Source organism: Euprymna scolopes, chromosome 4 (genome assembly GCF_053919585.1).
Source record: "Euprymna scolopes isolate OS-2025 chromosome 4, ASM5391958v1, whole genome shotgun sequence".
In the NCBI taxonomy this organism is placed as follows: Eukaryota; Metazoa; Mollusca; class Cephalopoda; order Sepiida; family Sepiolidae; genus Euprymna; species Euprymna scolopes.
In genome coordinates, this window is record NC_136485.1 from 7,179,257 (window position 1) to 7,207,222 (window position 27,966).

General features: G+C 33.1%; 3 protein-coding genes across 3 annotated transcripts in view; 1 reads left to right on the plus strand and 2 right to left on the minus strand.

Annotated features, from left to right (window-relative positions):
• Positions 1-20,830, plus strand: LOC145266581 (vesicle transport protein SEC20-like). Its single transcript, XM_080122427.1, has 7 exons — positions 1-156; positions 6,643-6,693; positions 9,021-9,113; positions 10,839-10,930; positions 18,258-18,359; positions 19,416-19,537; positions 20,614-20,830. Exons 1-7 carry the CDS (start codon positions 52-54, stop codon positions 20,805-20,807), a joined length of 759 nt encoding a protein of 252 aa, XP_079978553.1. The 5' UTR covers positions 1-51; the 3' UTR covers positions 20,808-20,830.
• The window catches only part of LOC145272817 (uncharacterized), a 731,987-nt gene that overhangs the window by 385,035 nt on the left and 318,986 nt on the right, over positions 1-27,966 (minus strand). The window lies entirely within an intron of this gene.
• The window catches only part of LOC145266589 (peptidyl-prolyl cis-trans isomerase H-like), a 26,491-nt gene continuing 19,349 nt past the window's right edge, over positions 20,825-27,966 (minus strand). The window contains exons 5-7 of the mRNA XM_080122439.1: positions 26,653-26,745; positions 26,409-26,496; positions 20,825-21,028 (exon numbers count right to left, since the gene is read on the minus strand). Coding sequence (XP_079978565.1) covers positions 20,919-21,028; positions 26,409-26,496; positions 26,653-26,745 — 291 coding nt within the window. The 3' untranslated portion in view covers positions 20,825-20,918. The remainder of the gene's footprint in view (positions 21,029-26,408; positions 26,497-26,652; positions 26,746-27,966) is intronic.

Genomic DNA, 27,966 nt, shown 5'->3' on the forward strand with positions numbered 1-27,966 from the left:
AATGCCGTGAAATACTGGTCGACATTTCGGTACGTTGTCGTCAAGCTCAACATGCCAATGTGGTCAACGTTCAAAATGGAAGCAGAAGATATTCACGCGAAATTATGTCTGCAAGAAATCGTGAAACTCGATTTGCAAATTCAAGCTTTGATTCAAGTAAGTTTACCTTAGAAAAGATATTTTCAGTTCACACCATTTTTCATTAAAAAATGTTTTGCAGCCATTTTAAATTATTTGTTTTTCTTTTGAAAACAGGTTTGTTATCAAAGTTTAATAACTTCGATGACGTATTGACTTCAGTTTATTTTTTTTATTTTCATACAAACTTATTTAAAAAAAACTTAACATTAGCAGATTCTTATTTGATTTGCTTGAAAAAAAAAAAAGATGGTGTTCAGAGTAAAATTTTATGTAAAAACGAAACTGACTGAAAATAAAACGAAATAAGAACCACCATTCTACTCAATAAAATGAATATTTCTAAATTTTCAGTTTTATTTTTAGTTTATTGTTACGGCGAAATTTAGTGGATGGGTTTTTATTAGTATTTGCTAATTTTCGATTTTTGAATGATTATAGAGACTCCATTCCAAAGATGACTGTCTAATGTCCGCCCATTTTTCTTGTTTTACTTGTTTCAAACTAAATAATCGCTTTTAGTCCAGCACTCCAGCACCTTACCTTACAGATGCTAAACTTCTGACCGACCATCAATATGGATTTAGACAAGCCCGTTCCACGGCAGACATCCTCACTGTAATCTCTGAACGCATATACCATTCACTGGACAAAGCGGGAGAGGGCAGAGCGCAGCGGTAGCTCTAGATATATCTAAGGCTTTTGACAGGGTATGGCATGAGGGTCTCCTCAGGAAGATTAGATCTTACGGTATCACTGGTAGAATACTTAACATCATTAAATCCTTCTTAGATAAGAGAAAAATCCAGGTTGTCCTCGACGGTCGTACATCTAAACAATATGATATAAATGCGGGAGTGCCCCAGGGATCTATCCTTGGTCCTCTGCTGTTCCTGATATTCATAAATGACCTCCCCGACAAAATTGCCTCTGAGATGGGTATATATGCTGATGACACCACACTCTATAGCAGGCACGACAGGAAAACAAATGAACATATATCTAAAGTAATGGCAGAAACACTAAAGGATGACCTCCAATCAGTAGTGGAATGGGGACAAAAATGGATGGTAACGTTCAATGCCACCAAGACAAAACTGGTTTCATTCAATAATTACAAGAAACATTCTCTACCACCTATAGCAATGGCCAACAACTCTTTATCTGAGAGTCCATCTTTCAAGCTCCTTGGCCTAACGTTCACAGGAAACATGAGTTGGAACAATTACATCGAGGGCATTGCCAGGGTCGCTGCGAGGAAGGTGGGCTCTCTCTACTGTGCTAGAAAAATTCTAACACCCGAAAGTATCCTGTACCTCTATAAGGCCACTATTCGCCCATGTATGGAGTATTGCTGTCATATTTGGGCCGGTGCATCGGCTACTAGTCTCTCGCTCCTTGACAGGGTTCAAAAGAGAGTCACAAATCTGATAGGCCCTAAACTGGCATCTAAACTTCAGCCTCTGTCCCATCGTCGAAACGTTGCATCCCTCTGCCTATTCTACAAGTATTATAATGGTGAATGCTCTGAAGAACTGCAAGCACTTGTACCCCCACGACGTGAACACCCTCGACAGACCCGAGAAGCTGCAAAATCCCACCCCCACACTGTAGAGATCCCTAGATGTAAAAGATCTTTCTACTCCAGTAGTTTCTTCCCCAGAACTGCTAGACTTTGGAATTCCATTCCAGGTCACTGCTTCCCCAACTGTACTGACATGCATAAGTTCAAGTGCAACGTGAACCAACATCTCGCTGCCCTAATCCCTACATAGTACCTCAGTAGATGTTTCCCCTGATAGTAGCCCCCTACATTAAAGTGGCAATGTGCCTTGTTTGGGGTGAAAATGTAATTAAAAAAAAAAAAAAAAAAAAAGTTAAAACATCAAAAACTAGTAATTCATCTTGCCTTTGGTAACATGTTTGTTATATTTGGCTGTTGACTGCTGTTTCGTTTTGTCGTCTATAGTAAAAAAAAACTGTCCTTATTTATGTTTTTAAAAAAATTTTCTTGTCATTTTGTTTTGTTACAAAAACAAAAAATGGTGCTTATCAAAGACGTTAAAAAAGAAAATATTGAAAAAGAACTATATTGTACACACGTACATATATTCACGTTCGCGTACATACACTCACATTCACGTGTATATACACACATGCTAACGTACACACATGTACTCACATACACGCACGCATGGACAATGTCACTTCCCCTTTCAAAGGAAATCCACACATGCTCAAAAGACACACCGAAAACACCTATAAAAGGAAGACACAAGCTGTTTCCAATCCTTTTCTTTTCAGACCAGCCTCCTAGCTGGGTGGTCTACAGACCGACAGCATACCTTTTTGGCATGCACGCGCACACACGTACCTCACACCACTTGCTACTATGTGGGACAAAAAGCTATCAGACCGTACGTACACTTTATACGCTTTCTCTCTCCATGGCCTGGATTGACTTTTTCTCATTCTCACTCTTTCTCTCTCTATCTACTTGTGCCAGAGAACACCACTGCGTAGCTGACGGCTAACATGGCGCACAGTTTAACTGATTTCAACCTTCTATCCTTTTCTTTGTCTACACGATGGACTGCCATTTCTCGTTCCATTACATTACTCACTTCTCTTCCCACGCGTGAACAAACGATAGTGACCCGATAGTGAGATGAACACACATTTCCTTTTCTTTCTACAACACCAGTCCCGCAACAAACGATGGTTACACCCGTGTGGACTTGAACACGTGTTATATCTAAAACATTCATTCTTTCAACAGTAAATAAACGGCACGTTTATCTTATTCAATCAATTGAGTTTTTGTTTCCTTCAATTTCATTCGTTTTATTATTTTCTTTTGTAACGGGATTAGGATTTATATATCCTAGTCCTCTACAGGATCGATCATATCACAGCCATCTTGCCTATTTCGCGGACGAAGAGAGGGATGCTTTTAAACGAAAAAAATGATTGACAAAGAACAAAATAAAAAAGGTATTAAAAAAGGACAGAGAAACTCTAAAATAAGTGAAAAAAATCCTAAAATATTTATCTAGATATTTTTTTTCTGCCCATGTTTCAAAATAATCTCGTCAAATTTTGATAAACTTTAAGCGTTGATTGGAGTTATCTCCCTTAGCGTCCTCCCTCCTCGTCCCTGAAATAGGCAAAATGGCCGCGATACGATCGATTTGATTAAAATCTGATTTTCCTCTGTAAAAAAAACAACAAAAAAAACAAAGAACTACTTGATCAAAGTAAGCGATTTTTTTTTAAATGAAAACTTTAATCCATAACGAGTACGTACAATATAATTTTTTTTTCAATATCTTCGTTTTTTAATGTATTTAGTAAACTGTATAGGCACAAAAAATTATCACCATGCGTAGCTGGGCTGAAGTGAAAAAATACTTCCTTCTCAGGTCTCTTAACTACAAGTAACAAAGATAGTACTCTCCACTAGTGAGGAACGTCTTTATAACAAATGAACTTTCGTCTGTTAGTATAAATATCCACCAAACTATCGTTTGTCTTGGACGTTAGAGAAGCCTCCTCCGCCCCAGCTGCTACACTTTGGTGTTAGCCCATTATTTACCACAGTTTAATCTGGAGATAGGACATCCTACCGGATGCAAGACATTCACCTGCTATCTCATATATTCCTGCTGAGATATCATTTAAAGATTCTAACTGACTTGTTTAGTGCAATTGTTTGAATCATTTTTGTACTTGGTTCACCCGGTAGTTTTTTTTTTTAATTATTTTTTATCAGCCCAGTTGCTCGTATAACTACAGGTATTTCATTATTTTTATCCTCTCACATCTGTTTAACCTTAGAAACACTGACTTCTACTAAGGTTGCTTCTTTCTCCTTCTTGTCCCATATCACTATGTCAGGTTTAATAGCTCCGTTTTCTGGGTACACAAATGTATGAATTGCATAGTCATAGTGAATGGTGTATAACATTTCCAACTGTTCTTTCTGGTTTCAAAATTCAACTTTTTTACAGATTGTCCAGTGGAGATATTTACACATTCCAATGTGTCAGATTGTATAGTAGTCATCCCCCAGCAGAACGTTGCAGCTGGATGTCAGGTGGCTCACACTCTCTACTTCTTTATGTGTGTGTATATATATATATATATATATATATATATATATATACACACATACAACCATTATATATATATATATATATATATATATCGATTGGTTTCCTAGAAGTAAATCCAATGAAACTTGCGTGATTATTAAAGAGTGCTCAATGCAGGATAGAGCTAGTATATAGTTTGTTTATTATACAAACATTATTGGTTACATATGTGCATACATGTTTCAGTGGAATCCCAATTCAAAGAGACCACTTCATCAGACCAAAGAAAGAATCGATTCTTTCTTTCTTTGGTCTAATGAGGTGTTATCCTGGAATTGGGATTCCACTGAAACATGTATGCACATATGTAACCAATAATGTTTGTATAATAAACAAACTAATATATATATATATATATATATATATATATATATATGTATATATATATGAACAGCTTTATTTATTTTAAGGTACCTTTTTACAAAAATTCTTATATTTTATGGGCATTACCTCCTCCTTTGAGAGGAGGAATTGGCTTATTGCTGCTTGCCCAAGGTGTCCAACTCTCAATAAGGCAACTCTTGCAAGCACCCAAAGTACTCCGACCTTGTTTGTTATGTTTTTGAGAGTGGAGGAGGATTAGGTCTGGATACCCCCAATAAACAAATACTGGTAGAAACACATCCAATAAGTCACCAGTCATGTGACGACATAATGTTCTACCAGTACTTTGTTTAATTCTTGATTTGTGAGCAAATATTGAGGCTTGACTGAGATCAGCGTTTAGTTTTGCGTTCTTACTCAACATTCTTTATACTACATGTATTTTGAAGTAAAAAAAAAAAACGCTTTAAAATGAGTTAAAGCAAAAAAATTTTCCTGGTAGATAGAAGAGTAGCTTATATTGCCTTTGGTAACATTTATTTGTTGTATATTCATTAACTTTTTTTGTTTTGTTGGATAGTATGGAAAATCACCAAAAAAGGTTCCTTGTGCTATCCTACGTTATGTAATAAGAACTGTGACCCATAATGCTTTCTGCTCAGGAAGTGGGTGATCATTTTATGATATATTTACATAGTTGAGAGAAACCTTATTCTAAAGTTTGAATATATATTATAAAAAAAATCCAAGTATTTTCAGGGTATTAACGTTAACATGAACAAAAAAATCTGATTTTTATTTTTGTGTCGACAGTGTGGGGGCAAAGAATAAAATTCGCTTTTTTTTTTTTAATAATAAATTTAGAAATGTTCAAGGAATACTGTTGTTAAGTGACCTTTAAAATACATATTTCTGAGAGTTTTATAAACATACTAGCAGGGAGACCCGACGTTGCCTGGGATTGAATGCTGATCAACGAATGTTTCACACTCCCATATTTTTATTGTCATTGAAATTGGTGAAATCATTTTTCAATGAAATCGATTGATTGCCTGCTCGACTTGGGGGCCCATCGCAGTGCTCCAGGAGGAAGCTTCACATGCCTCCCCGTAATGACGTAGTCCACAATACATTGTAGTCTACATTGCACTTTATGGAATCTACTGTTGATTTTATAAAATTATTGTTTATATATAATGGCTTTAATTAAAATTTAAAATTCAAATGTCCAGTATCATGCTTTAGTTGTGCTCTAAACAAAAACATTTATTTCGAACATGCCCCTATCATATCAAAGAACCTACTGTTGATTTTTATATGCCGAGCTTTTCGGCTTGTGTGATAATAACACTTCTCAAATGTATTTGTGATGTTAGTAAGGTGTTAACTTTGGTTTTAATCGCCTGTTCCTTCTTTCATCAGATTATTTTGATTATTGATACTTATCAAAGACATTCTGACAAAAAAAAAAATCTATCTAAGAGCACTGCCAGGCACATAAAGTACCTTTTGTGTGAAATTTCATAAAAATCGGTACAGCCGTTTTCGAGTTCATAGGGAACGAACCCACACACCCCCAAAGTTCTTTTTATATAATAGTAAAGATAGAAATAATAGTAATAATAATTAATATCACTTTGAACAGTGCACAGGTAACTAAAAATTCCATTGTATAGAGGCATCAGGTGTAGAGACTTTCTGTTATTGTTGTTTAAATTAATATAAATATTGTGTGTTTCTTGATGTACAGTCATCACAAAAATAAAAATTGTAATTTGTGTTAGGTGAGGGTTTATTATTCAGGCTAATCATCTCACAATGTTTCGCTTGATGGAGCCTCTGACCTTCAGGTATGTTTTGTCAAACTCAGGAATTTGTACAAAATTTTGATTCTCGAGTTTGATAAGGCACATCTGAAGAAGATCGGAGGTTCTATCAGTGAAAACGTCGTGAAAATTGAATTAAAAATAAGAGCAATTGCCAGACGGCAATTTCTAAGCATAAAATTTTTTAAAATTTCTTTTAGGACATTCGTGAATGTGGAAATCAAACCTTATCCAGTGACACCGACGACATTGTAAGTATTTTTATTTCAATAATTTTAGTTCTTGTTAAGTTGAACAGCAAAATTTTTATAATATTCCTCTTAAATTTAGGTTCAGATAAGTTTTACTGAAAGTTAAAAAAAAAAAAAAAAAAAAAATTTTTTCTACAATCCAAAATATTTATTAAATAAATACATAATTCAACATTTGACAAAATATGTTCATTAGATTAAAAAATAAAACTTCAAAATAAGTTTACTTTGTTGCCATTTTTTTCAACTGCCAAATTGTAAAAAAGTCTGTAGATATATCCTTTTAGCCCTTGTGTCTTGAATGTGTAGTTAGTTAAGGGCAAAAAAAAAAAAAAAAAAAAATGAAGAGGTTAAATCCTACATTTTCTATTTACTAAGGAGTTTTGCAATAACTTGTATGAAAAGAAAGAGTAAAAATTGCATTTTCATTCCCAGAAACAAATCAAAATAAATTGTGTGTTATTCTTTATTTTTTAATATTTGCTCTGTATGGTAAAAAAATTGAGCTCTCAAGTTAGAAATATGACGTTTGATATATTTGATATTGAACTGAGTTTTCCCTTCAAAATGAACCTGTAACTAAAACACTTTAACTCTCCCTCTCCACTCCCCATATATATATATATATATCAAGAGAGAAGGAAACAGGTGTATGAATAAAAATAACTTCAACTCTCTCTAGCTCTGTATATATAAAAACGTGGAGGAGAGAGAGGGGTGTATAATTAAAATTCATTTAGAATAACCTCACTTGGGGCTATCTATAAAAAATTTATCCAACTTGCAAAGAAGGAAGAAAGCTCAATATTTATTCATATGTTAAAATAGAGCTTAGAATATATGTGTTCATAGATTTACGGCATAATCATGTTGACACATCGGTTCTCGTTAGATCACTGAAGTGATAAGCATGAGCAGTAACAGATGGATGAGCATTTGGGAAAACAGAAAAAATATAGCTTTGGAGGTGCCTTTTAGCAAATACATCAGTAGAACCTGCTAATCCATACACCTCTTGAGATAGATAGAAGTTAATCACTTGGCGAACTCTTTAGAGGAAGTATATGATTAGTATTGTTTTCACTCATCATAGATTTCAAATGGCATTTAAATCAAGTTTCACAAGTAAAATTTCCTGTAAGCTATTTTTTACGCACATATCACTAATTAAATAAAAAGAATGTTTTGAAATGTGTGTAAAAAAAAACAAACAAGTTATAGGATTTTTTTACTCCTGAAGCTTGATTTAAATGACATGTCTGGAAGTAAAAAAGAAAGTATGTTCTTTTTGCATTTTAAACTTTTATTCAAGCAATTATATTTGAATCATTTTATAAAATCAACAAGTTCTCTACAGTGCAATATAGACTACAATGTACTGTGGACTAAATCATTGCAGGGGGGGGGGCATGTGAAACTTCCTCCCGGTCCTCGAGTAGAGGAGCAGGCAATTAATTTGATTGAAAGATGAGTGATTTCACTGATTTCGATGTCAATAAAAGTATTGAAAGTATGGAACATTCATTGATTCTAATTAAATTAGGAAAGAATAAGTCAAATACCAGTTTGCACATTTGTGTTTTTGTAATGTTCCTTCAAAATAAATATTCAAAATTAGCCAAGCTAATTTTTTTGCCCAGAAGTGTAAGTATGTGAATCCAACAGTTTCTCCACTATTATCGTTTTGCATACATGTGCATGTATTATCCATAAGAACACATGTAGAATGGTGATCTTGTGTACAGAAAGATATCCCCAAACATGCGTGTTGCTAAAATGTTAGGATATAAAATATTTCAAAGTTTCAGAGGATTTTGAGAAATTTAATTTATTGTGCCGTTATTGTGATATAATAATAAACTTATAATAATGAGAGAACTTGAATGCCTACTAGATTCTATCATCGGGTGTCTAAGATCTCTCTATACCTGGCATGAGGATATTTTCCCACTACAAATAAACCCTGACTAAATATTCAATATAAGTGTTCTCTGCCCAAATAAGATCTCCTCTGTATGGTTAACTCACAATGACATACAAGGAATGGTGGATCTTCTTCAAGCAATGTTGCTTATAGTAACAGCGCTAAGCTGGGTACTCCACCAGATTAGATGAATTCTTATCCTGGAATCCAATAGACCACAAAAAAGATATGATAACACGGTGAAAGGAAAATTAATTAACCCTAACTCAATGTTTGATTTGGTAAAAGAAAACTTTAACTAAATACTTGAATATCTATGTATCTCTTATAGAGATTTTTATGATTCAAAAATATTTTGATGAAATCAAAGTATTTCTAATTGAAATTTCTTTTTTTATTCAAGACTCTCAAAGATGGCATATACTTGGCACCCTCCTTAGAAGAACTTTCCCGTCAAGCTGATGATCGGTTGAATAAATTAAGAAGCAAAATTAAAGCAAGTGTATTTTTTCTTCTTTTAATTTTGCTTGTATTTCTCTTTAAAAATTGAATTTCTCATCGTCGTCATAATAATAATAATAATAATAATAATAATCATCATAATAATCATAATTATAATCATTATCATTATAATCATTATCATAATAATCATCATTATAATCATCATTATAATAATCATCATTATAATCATCATTATAATAATCATCATTATTATAATAATCATCATTATCATTATAATCATTATCATAATAATCATCATTATTATCATCATTATCATAATAATCATCATTATCATCATAATCATTATCATCATCATAATCATTATCATCATAATCATTATAATAATCATAATCATCATCATCATCATTATAATCACTATTTTAATAATCATCATAATAATCATCATTATAATAATCATCATTATCATCATCATAATCATTATCATAATATTCCTGATGAACCAAGTGCAAAATAGATCCAGACAATTGCACTTAAAGGAACAACGAGGATACTAAAAAGAGCTCTTGGTTGGTTTCAATGAAAAGCTGGGCAATGTTGGCAGCTGGTTTGGCTGCCCCTTACCCAGCGTTACAATCTTCAAAGGAAGAAAATTAAAAAAAAAAAATAAATCATCATCATTATCATCATAATCATCATCACCATCTTCCATTTAACATCCATTTCACATGCTGGCATGTGTTAAATGGCTTTTAGAAATTGATTTCCAAATAAACCTCTTTCTGGCAACGTCTTTATTCATTCCTCTTCTTTCCAAATCTATCCTCATCAATTCCTTCTATGTTTTCCTTAACTTCCCCTTCCAATTGACCCTGTAACGTTAACTGTTTTACTATCCCCAAAACTCTCATTCATTCTTTCAATGTGACCAAACCATCTTTGTTTTCTGTCTAAATTTAATCTTCCTCTTCATTCATATCTAAACGTGTCTTTAAGATTCACATTGCGCACATATATCATTCGCATACATTTTTTTCATTCAAAAACTTGAGGTTATTATTCTCTATCTCAACAAATTTACTATCAGACCATTTAAGGATTATTGTCATCATATTTGGGCTGGTGAGTCTCTGTCTCATTTTAGTGTTCTTAATAAATTGCAAAAAATATATCTGCAATTTAATTGGTCTCAACCTATCTTTTCCTCTGCAACCTCTCTCAGACATGATGTTGTTAGTCTCAGTCTTTTCTATAACTTCTATTATGCCATGTGTTCTTCAGAATTATCTGATCTATTCCCTGCTTCTTTTGTTTCAGCTCGTTTAACTCATTGGTCTAGTAGTCTCTATCAATTTGTTGTTTTGATAACTCATTGTAGTACAGCTTCATATTTCATCTTTCCAAGAACTGCAAACTTGTGGAACTCTCTTCCTGCTCACTGTTTCCTCCTATCTATAGACATACTCTTTTCAAAACTAAGACCAATAAGCATCTCCTGCCTTTGTGATGATCATCTTTTGGTCTTTTTACCTTTATTACATCATGTGGCTTCATGTTGTGTCGGAAGTGATTTCCATCTAAGTAAATTTTCCTAATCTTTACTAGTCGGGTTTTACTTCTTTACACAATTACATTTTTTACAAATACCCGATCTGCTTTTCTCTTGGTCAATAATTGTAATTCTCTGCTGGTTAGTAATGACATTGTTTTCACTTTCTCCACAGAATCTGAATTTTTCTTTCATTTTGCAATTCTCTTGCAGGAACTTGATCAGCTGAGCAAAGAAGAAGTGCGAGAAACAAACAAACAAATCATTCAAAAAAATGTCCAAGAACACCAACAAAGTTTAGTCATGTAAGTAAACGAATCTTGTCAAATGATTAACATTTTGTTTCAACTTTTTCCGTAATAATCGAGATAATTTATATAAGCTTGTAAAGTGGTGATGGTGTTTGTTGAGCAAAGCCATTTTGAAGAGTCGACTGTATCTGTATCTGACTGGAATAAGAAAAGGGCAGCCAGAGTTTGAAGCAAAAATCAATGTCTTCTCTGCAATGTGTTTTTTTTTTATTTAACTGCAATGTAAACAATTAAATAGAGTTGCTAGATTGGCAGACATCACAGTGTGAATAATATAATTCCAGTTGGTTTTGAGCTTATCCCCACCCCTCATGATGATGATGATTTTTGGGCATTCATTCCCTCGATATCTTTCTAGTTAGAATTTATTCTGGAAAGACATTTGGTACTTAGAGGAGGGAGCATGTGAAGGTTGCCAACATCCCTAAGTGAAAGTGATTCCATAGAACAAACTGGACTTTAACTTGGCACCCAGGTTTGCCAGTCCGTGCCGTTAAATAGTTAGTCACCATCACCTCACTAATGATGATGACAATAGGCAAAAGGAAATGCTACGTTCATCTACGTTGAACTGACGTATGTGGCATGCATCTAGATTTCGATAGAAATTAGTAGCATGCACGTGCAGTAATGATGCACTAATCACCTATCAATGCGTGGGGTTTGATGTGCTTGTTCTTTGCTGACCAAATTATGATGCAAGGGATTACGCTTTTGTACATATAAGTTCCACGTCTGATTAGAATTGTATCCACAATCTAATCAGCTCTTGAGATCTGGTTGGTTGAAGGGGATACTGACATGGATCGAGAGTACTGAGTTAAGATCCAATCTCCTTTTTTTTTGGGGGGGGGAGAGAGTCACAACTTATCAAGGCCTGAAGGCCACTCAAGGATAAGGGTTAATGAATGTAAGGTGGTAGTTTAGTAATCGTTAATGATGTAAATTGGGTAAAATTTTATTATTTATAGGGACAGCTCAGCAAGAACTTGTTTACATTGGATTTGCTACTATTCAACCGGGAAGTGGGCCAGCAAACCAATGTTCCACAGATGGGCAGTTCTGGCCAAGAAGCTTTGTCCTGTAGTTAAATACACCAGGTTGCAAGAAGGAAAAATAAATACTGAATGACAAGGCAATTTTTTATATATATGAGGGTCGTTCCAAAAGTAAAGCCTCCTATTCTTTAACTTAAAAACTGAAATATTAAAGAGTTACGAAGATGGGAGGGTACCATTAAAACAAGCTACCTCCTGTGCTTCTGAATTTATTTTTCTACATAGTCATCACCATTCTCAATGCACTTTTGCAAGCCTCTTTTTATGCCTTATTGAAAAAGTCTGAAGTGCACTTTATCACTCATATCTCTGTCGCTATTCTGAAATCAACAAACCCATCTCTTAACTGTGCTGACATCAACAGCATCGGCTTCATAAATGTTCAACAAGCACTGGTGAATGATGATCAGTTCACATATCTCTGTTGCTGATGCACGTCCATGATAGTGGTTGTTTTCTTCGTCTCACACTGTCAATATCTGCAACAGAGAAATTAAACTTTCAGGTCATGAGTTCAAAGTTCAGCCATCATAACAATGCAATTTGCAATCCCCTTTGATCCATTTGGGCGGAATAGAAAAATAGGAGTCATTACTTTTGACACGCCCTGTAATTAAGTCTTACTTGCTTTCAAGTGTGTAGCAAATAAAAATTGCAATGATCACAAGCAGGCATGATTTTTTATGGCTGGAGATTTTTAAATTCATTCCCTTTCTAGCTTGTCCAATCAGAAACCAGCTCTCAGTCACGTGACTAAGTTTATAAAATGTTTAACCGGCAACATTTTCTTTCTCTCACTCTTTCTTCCCAGATCTCAGACGGACAACAACTCCATGTAAAACAGACCTGTCATCTCCAACTTCTCTCTTGGAACGCAACAAAACACTTGGCCTTTGGGCCTGGGTTTCGACTATGACGTAAAAACAAACAATCCAACATGGCTATCTCCACATGCGGCACACAAACTCCCTTTCTCATCTTGCAGCACTGTCTCAAATCTTTTGTGACCCAATGTAAAAATGACAAGACGTCTCATTATAACATTTAATAACCTTATTGGTTATCTTCGTTAGTAAGAATAATGAAATGGGTTAGTTGTTAAGAGTTTCTGTGTAGACGTTGATGATTATACAGGCCTGTTGAAAGAGAGAAGAGTTCATATTGTGTTTGAAGTTATGGTTCGTCATCTTCATGGATTCTTTGTTTTCTAGAAGTTAGTAGTAGAAACGTGCATCACAAAAGATTTGAGACGGCACTGTAAGATGAGAAGGGGAGTTTGTGTGTACGAGATAGCCATGTTGGCTTGTTTGTATTCCGTCATAGTCGAAACCTATTTTATTGCATCCCCAGAGAGAAGTTGGGGCGGGATGACAGGTCCGTTGTACGCGGAGTTGTTGTCTGTCCAAGATCTGGGAAGAAAGAAAGAGTGTATTGCTGGTTAAACTTGTTATAAACTTAGTCACGTGACTGAGAGCTGGCTTCTGATTGGACAAGCCAAGAAGGAAGTGTATTCAAACTCTCCAGCTGCGAGAATTCACTCCTGCTTTGTTACAAGTTTCATCTGCTACAAGTGTTTCTATTTCTTCATCCTATGCTACTCTCTGCCTTGTGCGTATATTTCTACATTGTGAGGTTTTTAAGGGTTACGGAAAATAATGTATCACAGTAAGTCAAATTCTTTGCGTCATGAAAATGTATAGCGTGTAAAATTCTTTAACATTTGAGTTTATTTTTTATTTTGTGTATTTTAAAGTATTCAGTATACGGCGTAATCACATTGGCACACCGGTTCTTGTAAGATCACTGGAGTTAAGCAACATTGAGCCTAGTAAGTACCAAATGGGTGACCAATTTGGGAATTCCCGGCGCTGTACGTAGGAGGACACTGACACCACCTGAAGGAGTTGCAAAAATCTGTCGTCATCTTCTCTAATGGGGATTTACATGCAACTGGGGACCGCCTTTGAATTTCATATTCCCATGAAACTTCATCCTTTGGTTAAATCCGCATAGTTAGTGCAATTTCCATTCCATTCCAAAGTATTCAGGTTTCCTTCCTGAAATCCAATATATTTCCATATTCTTAATATCCTTCTATGAATTATCTATCGATCTATCTATTTCTCTCTCTCTATGTATACATATATGTGTGTGTGTGTGTGTGTGTGTGTATATATATATATATATGTATATATATATGTATATATATATGTATGTATATATGTATGTATATATGTATGTATATATGTATATATATGTGTATATATATGTATATATATATGTATATATATATGTATATATATATATGTATATATATGTATATATATATATGTGTATATATATATGTATATATATGTGTATATATATATGTATATATATGTATGTATATATATGTATATATATATGTGTATATATATGTATGTATATATATGTATATATATATGTGTATATATATGTATATATATATATGTATATATATATATGTATATATATATGTATATATATATATATGTATATGTATATATATATATGTATATATATATATGTATATGTATATATATATATGTATATATATATATATGTGTATATATATATATGTATATATATATGTATATATGTATATATATATATATATATATATATATATATAAATATAAAACCAACAACTGGAACATCCACTGTTGCAAGATACAGCACACCATTTCCGTGGATATGCAAAGTGATTCATTATTAACTAGCTGAAACACTAAGGTTCTCAAATATTCCAAAATTTTAAGGCAAGTTTGTGAGAGCCCTCCATCCGTTCGAGACAAATATCAGCAACAGAAATGTTGATGATTAAAGGATTTTTTTTTGTATTTTTTTTTTTTAAACCTTTTTTCATCATCAAACGATAAAGCAAATTTCCACATTTTAACATTATCAAATATTTCTTAAAGGAAATGAGTTTTATTTTTTTTTTGTAGAGTTTAAAAAGAATTATCGCGCTTTCTTGACCTGAAAGTTAGTGTTTCGATTTGAAATTGATCATTGCGACGATGGGAACCTTTTTAGTTTTGATTCCCTTTTGCTATAAAAAATTGCCCAGATTATGCTTATGTGGTCTGCACTTGGAGAAAAATGAATATCAGATAGAAAATGTCTTGCATATAAACAAGAAAAAAATATGTTGAGTCACCTATTGAGCTTTGTATTAATTTGAATTGGGAGAGGGGGGAAGTGAGTGTGCAAAGCCAGTTAAATTTTTAAAATATATATATAAAAAAAGAAGTCCAAAATTAGCCTTCTGTTCTCTCTTTTTCCAGCTTTGAATTACATAGTATTATAACTTGTGGTGATATTCCCTATTCTTTATCTCTCTTTATTCATTTAACATAATTTTTCCTGTGTTCTGGGTCGGATGTTTTTCCTGTGTTCTGGGTCGGATGTTTTTCCTGTGTTCTGGGTCGGATGTGTTTCAATAGTTTGCAAGCTCATTCTTCAGTCTGCGCAATTCAGCAAGTCAACCAACTCTAAATTTCAGTCTGTGTGGTCTTGTTCAATCACTTGCAAGTTTTCTTTGGCTTATCAACCTTGCTGTGATTCAAGACATGTTTATCCAGGAAGATGGATGCATACTCGATCTGTCATTAGGATAATCTTTATGCTGTATCGTTTTCAGCAAATCTTCTGACTTAATGTGTTTTGTTTGGTTTATAATGGTCTATTCTAATGTCCTGTTTTATAGTTACCATGACTTAAACAGAGAGAGTGACAGAAGCGAGAGTGATAAAAATTATGAAATAAGAGCAAGGAGAGGGGATCAAACACTGTGAGAGTAATAGACAGAACTTAATAAGAGATTAATTATTTGGTGAGTTAATTGCAAATTACAGATTATTAGAACAATTGAAATGATTTTCTTTTTAATCATATCTAAATATCAAGAAATAGTTTCTTGGTAATTGAAAAATTATATTGTAATAGTTTTGACCATATCAAAAAATTATATTGTAATAGATTTGACCATATCAAAAATTATATTTACCATTTATTTATTTATCATTATTAATAATGATAATAATAATAGTTTTATTAAAAAGTTATGTAAATATATATACAAAAAAAAACGCGCTCAGAAAGACACCTATTTATTTAAATATATTTTTTTTAGATACGTTCGTTTTATTACTTACATTAAAAAGTTTTGTGTAAATAGAAAAAGTTTTTTTTTTAATCCTTAAAAGTTTTGTAAATATTTAATATTAAAGAAAATGTTTTGTAAATACATATTTTTTCTTATAAATCTTAAAAAGTTTTGTAAGTATATTTTTAAAAAAATCTTGCTTGCGAACATTCGAACGTTTGCTATTTGACATGTTTACAAACAACCGACGGCAATGTCAAGGTCAGACAACTGGTGTCAATTGAAATATGCGCCTATCTTTGTCTTCTGTTACGGGGTATCTAATCTTTACTTGATCGAATTTATATTTTAATAGATTTGACCATATCAAAATAGTAATAGATTTGACCATATCAAAAAATTATATTGTAATAGATTTGACCATATCAAAAAATTATATTGTAATAGATTTGACCATATCAAAAATTATATTGTAATAGATTTGACCATATCAAAAAATTATATTGTAATAGATTTGACCATATCAAAAATTATATTGTAATAGATTTGACCATATCAAAAATTATATTGTAATAGATTTGACCATATCAAAAAATTATATTGTAATAGATTTGACCATATCAAAAAATTATATTGTAATAGATTTGACCATATCAAAAATTATATTGTAATAGATTTGACCATATCAAAAAATTATATTGTAATAGATTTGACCATATCAAAAAATTATATTGTAATAGATTTGACCATATCAAAAATTATATTGTAATAGATTTGACCATATCAAAAAATTATATTGTAATAGATTTGACCATATAAAAAATTATATTGTAATAGATTTGACCATATCAAAAATTATATTGTAATAGATTTGACCATATCAAAAATTATATTGTAATAGATTTGACCATATCAAAAATTATATTGTAATAGATTTGACCATATCAAAAAATTATATTGTAATAGATTTGACCATATCAAAAATTATATTGTAATAGATTTGACCATATCAAAAAATTATATTGTAATAGATTTGACCATATCAAAAAATTATATTGTAATAGATTTGACCATATAAAAAATTATATTGTAATAGATTTGACCATATCAAAAATTATATTGTAATAGATTTGACCATATCAAAAATTATATTGTAATAGATTTGACCATATCAAAAATTATATTGTAATAGATTTGACCATATCAAAAAATTATATTGTAATAGATTTGACCATATCAAAAAATTATATTGTAATAGATTTGACCATATCAAAAATTATATTGTAATAGATTTGACCATATCAAAAAATTATATTGTAATAGATTTGACCATATCAAAAAATTATATTGTAATAGATTTGACCATATCAAAAATTATATTGTAATAGATTTGACCATATCAAAAAATTATATTGCAATAGATTTGACCATATCAAAAAATTATATTGTAATAGATTTGACCATATCAAAAATTATATTGTAATAGATTTGACCATATCAAAAATTATATTGTAATAGATTTGACCATATCAAAAATTATATTGTAATAGATTTGACCATATAAAAAATTTATATTGTAATAGATTTGACCATATAAAAAATTTATATTGTAATAGATTTGACCATATAAAAAATTTATATTGTAATAGATTTGACCATATAAAAAATTTATATTGTAATAGATTTGACCATATCAAAAATTATATCGTAATAGATTTGACCATATCAAAAAAATTATATTGTAATAGATTTGACCATATCAAAAAATTATATCGTAATAGATTTGACCATATCAAAAATTATATCGTAATAGATTTGACTATATCAAAAATTATATCGTAATAGATTTGACCATATCGTTTCAAAAATCATTAAAATCTTTTATAACTTCACTCATTGCAAAATACATTTTCTTTTTTCTTCAATGATTTTTGTTTTTGCTGAATGATGCTATTGAATGCTTTATTTTTAGTGCTAGGGTTATTCTTGATTTTCTTGTGTCAATGAAAAGAAATTATTGGAAAAAATTCTTAGGGTTCTTGTGTGAAAAGATCAAATTCTTGTCTGCCTCCATGTTTTTAAATATTTTTATTTCTGATGCTTTGTTCATACCTTTTTTTTTTTTTTTAATTCTCAGCACTGTGAATGCATTAAGGAAAGCAAAGTTGATTTCTCAAATGGCTTTTGACAGAAGATTACGGGAAAACTTATTTTCAGGAAATAAAGACGTAAGACAAAGGTTTGTGTTGATTTTCTACGGAATGCCAACATTTGTTTTCAGAGCAACTTTTTTTTTTCTCTCAATAACTAGTTGATACTTTTGTAATTTTCTTTTCCAAAATTTTTCAAGTAAATTGATACGTTTTAATAACTCAGCAAAATGAAAATCAAATGCATTGTGAGCAAATGACTTTCACTTGTGTTTTGTCTAAACGTACTAGTAAAATTAAAATGCCTTTTTTTTTCTAAAACTATATTTGGATAGAAAATTTGAAATACATTTTAATTTGATTTTGTTTTAAAGTCTTGTTTATAATGATGTTCAATGCTATGCTTGTCTGGAGTCACCAGCAATACGTTAACAAATCAATTTTTAGACAATTCTGTTTTTTTTAACATTTCAAGCAAATGTTCTTTAGATTAAGAGCTCAATTCACTTTTATTTTTGTTATCATACATTGCTATTGAGCATTTTACATTCATTTCAAATGATTATTGTTGGCATTCGTTTCCCTGATAACTTTCTAGTTAGATTTCTTTCCAGAAAGACATGGGGTACTTGCTGGAGGGACCATGAGAAGATTTCAATATTTCTGTGGAACAAACTAGATTCGAACTTGGCATATGCAGGTTCTCCATCAGTGTCGTTTACTACTTAGCCACTGTCACCTCCTTGCTGCTGTTGTATCTTGTTGAACTCTCAAATTCATTTGCTGTTGAATCATACGTTGCTCAAATCTTGTCTGATGGTGTTGTTAATCATCATTTATTCATTTCGAATGAATCAGATGATTATTGTTGGCATTAGTTCCCCTGATATCTTTCTAGTTAGATTTCTGGTATTTATGAGAAGGACCACATGAAGGTTGCCAACATCCTAAGTGAAAGTGTTTCCACAGAACGAACTGAATTTAAACTTGGCTCACGCAAGTTGTCAGTTCATGTTGTTAATCACTCCCTGTTAACACAGATTATACCAATCTTTTTTTGACAATTAGAATATAATTTTTAACTTAAGAAAAGGATATTGTCTGTATAAAGCAAATTTTGAACGATTATTTTCTATAACTTTCAGGAAAATTAACAACAAAGAAATCCTTGCAAAGTCGGCCGCAAACATCAGTGAAAATTTGATGAATATTAATCGGCTGATATCAAACCAAGTGAAACAAAGTGAATCCACAATCAACACGCTTGGTAAGACGTTCACATTTCAGTACTTGTGCAGAAAACGATATGGTTTTCTGTGACTATAGTTGGCATATTCCATTAACTTATGTAAACTGTTGGAATATGCTGAATGCTGCTCCAAATTTAAAATTCTAAAAAAAAAATCATGATAGAAAACATTTAATGTAATTTCAATGAAGAAAAACGGAATACAAAAAAAAAAGCGACTTGCAATAAAGTTTCATGAATAAATGTTTTTTTTAAATAATGTGTAGCAACAAATGAAATTTTTTTTTTTTTTTCAAAGAGAGATATGTACAAAAAAAAATTTTTTTTTTTTACAAAATGTTATTTTTTTAAAAGATTTTCGATTATCTGCTGATTATTCCTTGCAAATATCTTGTAGAAAACTTTTCCAATCAGTGACAGTGTGTTCCGAACCAATAACACACTCCCGCTGCAAATTTCGAACCAATGCTATGGGACGATTTCTTCCAATTGATTAACTGTCGTCTGCTGTGCTTGTGTGAGCATTTTCTCATATTTTAGTAGTTTTTATGTAGGCTGCCAGAATATGCTGAGACAACATTCACGGAAAAACGGGTCATTCTTCATAATTCTTATACCAAGCATATTGTCAAAACAAAGATTCAGTCTGAAGAATTGGATAAGATTATTTTTATTTATGAGAAGAAAATATAAATTAACCATAAAATCTGTCCTTATTTTATCAAAATATTTTTCTTTTCATTCAAAAAAAAACAAAAATAAATTTGCAAATACGAATTTCTTCCCATTAATTACCGTTTTAAATAAAATAATAAAAAAAAATTATGGCTAAAAGACAAGCAACAATCTTTGGATGCCATCCTAAAAATGAAGAACAAGGGAGATAACTCCCAAAATAGATTTTAAAAAGCCATGCTTAACATTGAGGGTGGGCATTGAGAAAATTCAAATTCACTTAAAAATTATTTTCTTTAGAAAAATCTTTGTCATGAATATTTCTTTTTCACTAGAAAAAAACATGTTGCAAAATATGAATTTCTTGAAATTTGTTGGAAAATATAATTTCTATAAAATGTTTCATTTTACCTTTTTAGCCTCATCTTCAAAAACATTGGGTGAAACGAATGAAGAATTTAAAAGTATGTCTGGACACATTCACACTTCAAAAAAATTGCTTACCAAATACAATCGACGTGAATTAACCGATCGACTATTAATCATCTTAGCCCTAGTTTTTTTCTTTGCAGCCGTTGTATATATTGTCAAGAAACGACTTTGGTCCGAATAATAAAAAAACAATTTCACTTTTTAGCTTTTGTTTGTTAAATTTTTATTAAAAATGATTTTACATAGAAATAATAAATTTTTTTTTTTTTTTTTTTTTTTTTTTTTTTTTTTTTTACATTTCTCCACATTGCGAAATCACAACAGGTAATTTTGGTTTGTTGTTTGGACCTGTCGGGACATTTTCAATCTTTCGGAGAACAAGCAGACCATCGATCACTCGACCTGCAAAACAAACAAATAATTTTAACTTCTCATGAACAACAAACATAAATTTAAGTGGATTTTGTAAAAATATTTGGAAATGTTTGTTTGGTTTCAATGGTACATCAACGATTTTGGAGTTATTTAATAACAAATATTTAATAACAAATCTAGTAATTTTGGAAAAAGTTGTTTTTTTTTCTTTTTTTTTAAATTACATTTTCACCCCAAGAAAGTTACAGTGCCACTTTGATATAGGGGGTTCATAATTTGCAGGGGGTACTATGTAGGGAGTTGAGCAGCAAGATGCCTGTTTATACTACACTTAAACGTCTGCGTGTCAGTACAGTTAGGTAAGCAGGAACCAAAAGGAATTCTAAAGTCTAGAAGTTAAAGGGAAGAAACTATTCGAACAGAAGGTTTTCTGGCATCTGGGGATCTGTTGTTGCTTGTCGGGAGTACAAGGGCTTGTAGTTCATTAGAGCACCTACCATTAAAATACTTGTAAAACAGGCAGAGGGATGCAACATGGGACAGTGTGGGACCTGTTAGAAAGGAATCAAAAGAGAGTTGCCAACCTAAGAGAGAGAGGCTAGTAGCAGATGCACCAGCCCTGTACATGGGTGAATGATGGCCTTGTGAAGGTACAGGATACTTTCAAGCGTAACTTTCTAGCGTAAGCAGCCTTAGTAATGCCCTTAATGTATGTTTTAACTGTTTCCCGTGAACGTTAAACTGAGGAGTTTGAATGAACTCATGTTCCCCATGCTTCAAGTATTTATTCACGGTGTTTGATTGTTTTGTAGAAGAAAATGGTTGTTTTTGGTTTTGCAAAGGAAAAACAATAACATCATGGTATATTTTTGATCAGGAAGGCAGTCTCTTCATTCGGATTTAGTAGCACCAGATGCTCTAACTAGCATTGACCGATGGTAGCATGCCCCTCTCCCTCATAAAAAATTATCGTAAGTACGATTGTTGTTGCTACTCAACCCTCAACCTCCCCATGTTAAGAACAGCTTTCGGAATAAACACCCCCAACCACCCCATGTTAAGAACGGCTATCAGAATAGATACCCTATTTTGTGTGTGTGGGGGGGGGGGTCAAAATATTTGCCCCAAATTTAACGCTGTCAGGATACCCACGTGCAAATACTATATAGCAACCTGAAAATGGGGGGGGGGCAGTGTTGGTCGGATAGGATTAGATTCGTTCCTCGACCGTGTGTACAAATATGGTGGCCACTGATTTAAAGTGCCTGATGCAGGTCTTTATATCTCGAAAACTACTTGTATCTGCCAGATATAAATGTTCTCAATCAGCATAGTCGAAAACCTGTAAAAGTTATTTTAAAGAAAAATGTGGAGGTAGAGCTAAGGTAAAAATTCACCTATAAAAAACAAACAAAATTAATGTATGTGAAGTGTCGATAAAGAGAGTCCGGAAAAGAGAAGTAAACAAAATAATCAAACATAACGGCTATCGGAATAGGCACCCCATTTTTTTAATGGTCAAAAGTATTTGCCAAAAATTAAACCGTGATAATCCTTGTCAGGATACCCACTAGCAAATACTATAAGTCAACAAAAAATTTGTGGGTGGCAGTGTAAAAGAAAACAAAAAGGTTTGCTAAGCAGCTCCGAAATCATTTTTTTTCTTCTTTGTTTGCAGCAAATGACAGAAAGTCAGAAAGACAACATAAACGTACAATAGAAACCAAAACAATTTGAAAATAACTTTTTATTCCTGAAATGGTAAACTTCATCAGTGCTTTCCTTCTCTTAAACTTTTCCACAACTAGAGATCAAAATCTGTTAATGGCTACAATTTACTTTTAATGATTAAAAAAAAGTAAACAACTGATTTTCTATATAAAAAAAACAATCCATAACGAGTATGCATGTGATAAAGATTTTTCTTCATTTTTGTTTTTAGTATAGGTTGCATTTTGGACTTGTACCTAAAATATCTATATATATAAAAGCGAAAATGTATGTGTGTTTGCTTTTTCTGTATGTCTACAAAAGGCTTCTTTCAGAGAAGCGGTCGCTCGCTTCACAACTTTTTATATCACATATAAATCGTAATATCTCACAGTTAACAACGAAGCTTGCCTGTCTATTTAATTTGCTTGATTTTGAGAAGATAAATATTCAACATTTGTCGCTCGCCGTATGTTTTTTTTTATTTTTATTTTTTTTATTATATTTTCACCCCAAACAAGGCACATTGCCACTTTGGTGTAGGGGGCTACTATCAGGGGAAACATCTACTGGGGCACTATGTAGGGATTAGGGCAGCGAGATGTTGGTTCACGTTGCACTTGAACTTATGCATGTCAGTACAGTTGGGGAAGCAGTGACCTGGAATGGAATTCCAAAGTCTAGCAGTTCTGGGGAAGAAACTACTGGAGTAGAACGATCTTTTACATCTAGGGATCTCTACAGTGTGGGGGTGGGATTTTGCAGCTTGTCGGGTCTGTCGAGGGTGTTCACGTCGTGGGGGCACAAGTGCTTGCAGTTCTTCAGAGCATTCACCATTATAATATTTGTAGAACAGGCAGAGGGATGCAACGTTTCGACGATGGGACAGAGGCTGAAGTTTTGATGCCAGTTTAGGGCCTATCAGATTTGCGACTCTCTTTTGAACCCTGTCAAGGAGAGAGAGACTAGTAGCCGATGCACCGGCCCAAATATGACAGCAATACTCCATACATGGGCGAATAGTGGCCTTATAGAGGTACAGGATACTTTCGGGTGTTAGAAGTTTTCTAGCACGGTAGAGAGAGCCCACCTTCCTCGCAGCGGCCCTGGCAATGCCCTCGATGTAATTGTTCCAGCTCATGTTTCCTGTGAACGTTAGGCCAAGGAGCTTGAAAGACGTACTCTCAGCTAAAGAGTTGTTGGCCATTGCTATAGGTGGTAGAGAAGGTTTCCTGTAATTATTGAATGAAACCAGTTTTGTCTTGGTGGCATTGAACGTTACCATCCATTTTTGTCCCCATTCCACTACTGATTTGAGGTCATCCTCTAGTGTTTCTGCCATTACTTTAGATATATGTTCATTTGTTTTCCTGTCGTGCCTGCTATAGAGTGTGGTGTCGTCAGCATATATACCCATCTCAGAGGCAATTTTTTCGGGGAGGTCATTTATGAATATCAGGAACAGCAGAGGACCAAGGATAGATCCCTGGGGCACTCCGGCATTTATATTATATTGTTTAGACGTACGACCGTCGAGGACAACCTGGATTTTTCTCTTATCTAAGAAGGATTTAATTATGTTAAGTATTCTACCAGTGATACCGTAAGATCTAATCTTCCTGAGGAGACCCTCATGCCATACCCTGTCAAAAGCCTTAGATATATCTAGAGCTACCGCTCTGCCCTCTCCCGCTTTGTCCAGTGAATGGTATATGCGTTCAGAGATTACAGTGAGGATGTCTGCCGTGGAACGGGCTTGTCTAAATCCATATTGATGGTCGGTCAGAAGTTTAGCATCTGTAAGGTGCTGGACTAGAGCATGGTTAATTAAGGTCTCAAATATTTTGGCAAAAAGTGGGAGGAGGCTAATAGGGCGATAATTTAATGGGTCAGTTCTTTCGCCAGAATTCTTGAATACTGGTACCACAGAAGCAGTTTTCCAGCAGCTCGGAAAGCAAGATTCATTAAGGCATTTGTTGTAGAGTTTGGAGAGAACTGGAGCTACTTCGGCTGAGCACTTTTTTAATAGCACAGCTGGGATGAGGTCGGGTCCACATGCTTGGGGGGGGAAAAAAAAAGCATTCAGCAGTAAATGAAATCCCACAGTCAAACTTGACCTCATTAACTCATTAAAACGGACACTTGCTAAATCCAAGTAATTAAATAAATTCAAATGTGTTTCCGTAAGCATGTCGCGGTGGGGCAATGGTTAATGTCGCACGTTTTTTTTTTTTCACACTTTAATTTACAACTTTGCCTCAACGGTTCGGGTTCGATCCTCATACTTACTTTTTTTTTTTTTTAACTCCCCCCCCCACACACACACTTCCAAACACTCAGGCAACGCCGGGTACCCCTCGCTAGTATATATATATTTAAAAAAAAAAAAAAACAATGGTGGAGTATAGCAATGCAGAGAAAAAATATGGAAAAATATTTCAAAAGCTCTCGGACCACTACGATCCAGTGTGTGAGGGGCACATCAATTCTTGACCAAGATGTTTCTTTCTTTCTTTTGCAAAATGTATTACATTTATCCTAAGCACTCTGAATGCAGGTAAAAAAAAAAAAACCTTTAGGGAAATAAACGTTGATAAACTCGCATTTAAAATAATATTTAAAATAAGAGTGAAAGATTAATTTCTCAACAGAAAATGAAACAACAATGTGAAGATTGCTAACAATGATTAAGACAAGTCAGAACTAGATTATTTAAAAGGATGACTCAACAGGAATTTGTTAACATTGGACTTGAAGACGTCCATGCTATAATCAGTTGGATAGCAGCCCTCGTATTACCGTGTTTCACAAACAGGTGGTTCTTTAAAAAGAAACTTTTTTTTTTTCGTGGATTTTCAAATTTTTCTGTGCACCTACCTTTTTCTCTTGACCCACCATGTTTTTTTTCTGCAGCAAGTTTGCAGTTAGTATGCATCGCTAAACATGCAACCTAGTGCATGTTTAGCGATGGCACAAAAGTTTTTGTTTGATTAAAAACAAAATAAAATTTTTAAATCTTTCTGTTGGACTTAATATAATGAATGAATTTTTTTGGTTTCTAACAATTCACACAGCTGCTGCAAAGAAGGTGGACTTCCTCTAGTAGAAAATTATCACACCTGGCAGCATCCTGTATTTCTACAAAACCACCGTTCGCTCATGCATGGAGTACTGTTGCCACATTTGAACTGGTGCATCTACCACTACTCTCTGACTCTTAGACATAATCCCAAAAAAAGTCTCCAATCGAATAGATCCCGCACTATCAACCAAGCTCCAACCTCTGCCTCATCACAGCAATCTTGCATCCTTGTGCCTTTTTTTTTACAAGTACTTTAATGGAATGTACCCTGATGAACTTTGAACATGTGCCCCCTCAACATACCTTGACTTACCCAACAAGCAGCAAAATCCCACCTCATTATTGTTGAGATCCTTAGATGCCGAAAAGCCTTCTACTCTAATAGCTCCTTCCCTCAGATTGTTAGCTTTTGGAATTCTCTCCTGCTTTCTGTTTCCCTGACTGTGTTAGCATGCATAAGTTTAAATGTAATGTGAACAGATATCTTGCTGCTCAACTCCCTATGTAGTCCCCTGTAAACATGATAACAATTAGTAACTCCTTACATCCAAGTGACAACATGCTATGTTGAAGGTCAACAAGAGTAAAAAAAAAAATCACAAAGTTTTGACGTACCAAAGACAACGTGTTTACCATCTAAAAAGTCGCATTTTGCACAAGTAATGAAGAACTGACAACCATTTGTATCTTTGCCACTGTTTGCCTAAAAAAGAAAAGAAAATGTATTTTTTTCATTTCATCACATGAATCGTATATTCTTTTGGATTATTCAAACGACTGTTCTCATCTAAATTAGCCGACGAAATAATCCAAATGATTAATTTCATATTTTTAAAATTGAATGGAAACGTTTATTTACCATTGACAACATTCCAGGCCCCGTATGTTTTACGGTAAAGTTTTCATCAGCAAAAATGCTTCCGAATATACTCATTACTCCCGTGCCATCACCCTAAAACGAAACGAAAGAAGAAAAATCAATTTTTGTTTTATTAAAGAAAATCCTGTCAAAAGAAAGAATGGAAATTTTCTCATAATAGGAAATGATATTTTGAAGAGAAACATTTTTGTTATGCTATCTTTCTGAAACTTTTGATATTTGATCTTTGGATTTGATAAAAATGATTCATTTATAAAGTTTGTAGTGAAAATTATGAATATTATCATAAAATTATTCCGCCATCAAAATAACACTCATGCATGATGTATTGTTGGGCTTGTATATCAACCAATAGTCTCTCCCTCTTAGACAGGGTTCCAAAAAGGAGTCTCCAATCTTTTAGGTTGCACACTATCAGCTAATCTCTATCAACACGAGTCTCATCATCACAATGTTGTCTGATTTACAAGTATTTTAATGAAACATGCTGTCAAACTTGCAGCACTTGTGTTTCTTCAACATAAATATCTCTAACTCAACAAGTAGCAAAATCCCACCCCTTCATTGTATAGATCCCTAGATGCTGGAAAGCTTTCTACTCTAACAGTTACTTCTCTTAAACTGCTACACTTTGGAATTCCAACCCGGTTTCCTACTTTCCTGACTAAAATGTTAAAATTTAAATGTAATGCATACAGACATCTCGCTTTTCAACTCTCCACATAGTGCCCCTGTACGAATGATTCCAAATAGTAGTCTGTTATGTCCACGTGGAAATATATCTTGTTTTGAGTAAATAAGAGAAAAAAAAAAAAATACTTAATTATTAAAAATGCAAATAAAATCCAATTGTTGTTGTTAAATGAGTTGGACTTTTATATCAAACTCGCACACATTCTGACTTAGTTTTGTCTTGTTTGCATGAAGTCCTCTTTATTGGTTGCAACTATTTGTCTTCATTGGTTGCAACTATTTGTCTTCATTGGTTGCAACTATTTGTCTTCATTGGTTGCAACTATTTGTCTTCATTGGTTGCAACTATTTGTCTTCATTGGTTGCAACTATTTGTCTTCATTGGTTGCAACTATTTGTCTTCATTGGTTGCAACTATTTGTCTTCATTGGTTGCAACTATTTGTTAATCTGCAAAACTGCAAGGTTTTACCCCTGCCACCAAGAACAACAAGGCTCGATGGTTGTATGTGGAATGGTGGTTGTATGTGGAATGGTGGTTGCATGCAAAATTGGGGAAGATATGTCTCTGAACACACAAAGGAATGCCGCAGACGTCTTT

Excerpts from the sequence above, each read along its gene's own strand:
- LOC145266581 (XM_080122427.1), top strand. The coding sequence starts at position 52 with ATGCCAATGTGGTCAACGTTCAAAATGGAAGCAGAAGATATTCACGCG. Across the intron at positions 9,114-10,838 it reads AATTAAGAAGCAAAATTAAA|GAACTTGATCAGCTGAGCAA; the intron begins GCAAGTGTATTT and ends ATTCTCTTGCAG. Across the intron at positions 19,538-20,613 it reads ATCCACAATCAACACGCTTG|CCTCATCTTCAAAAACATTG; the intron begins GTAAGACGTTCA and ends TTACCTTTTTAG.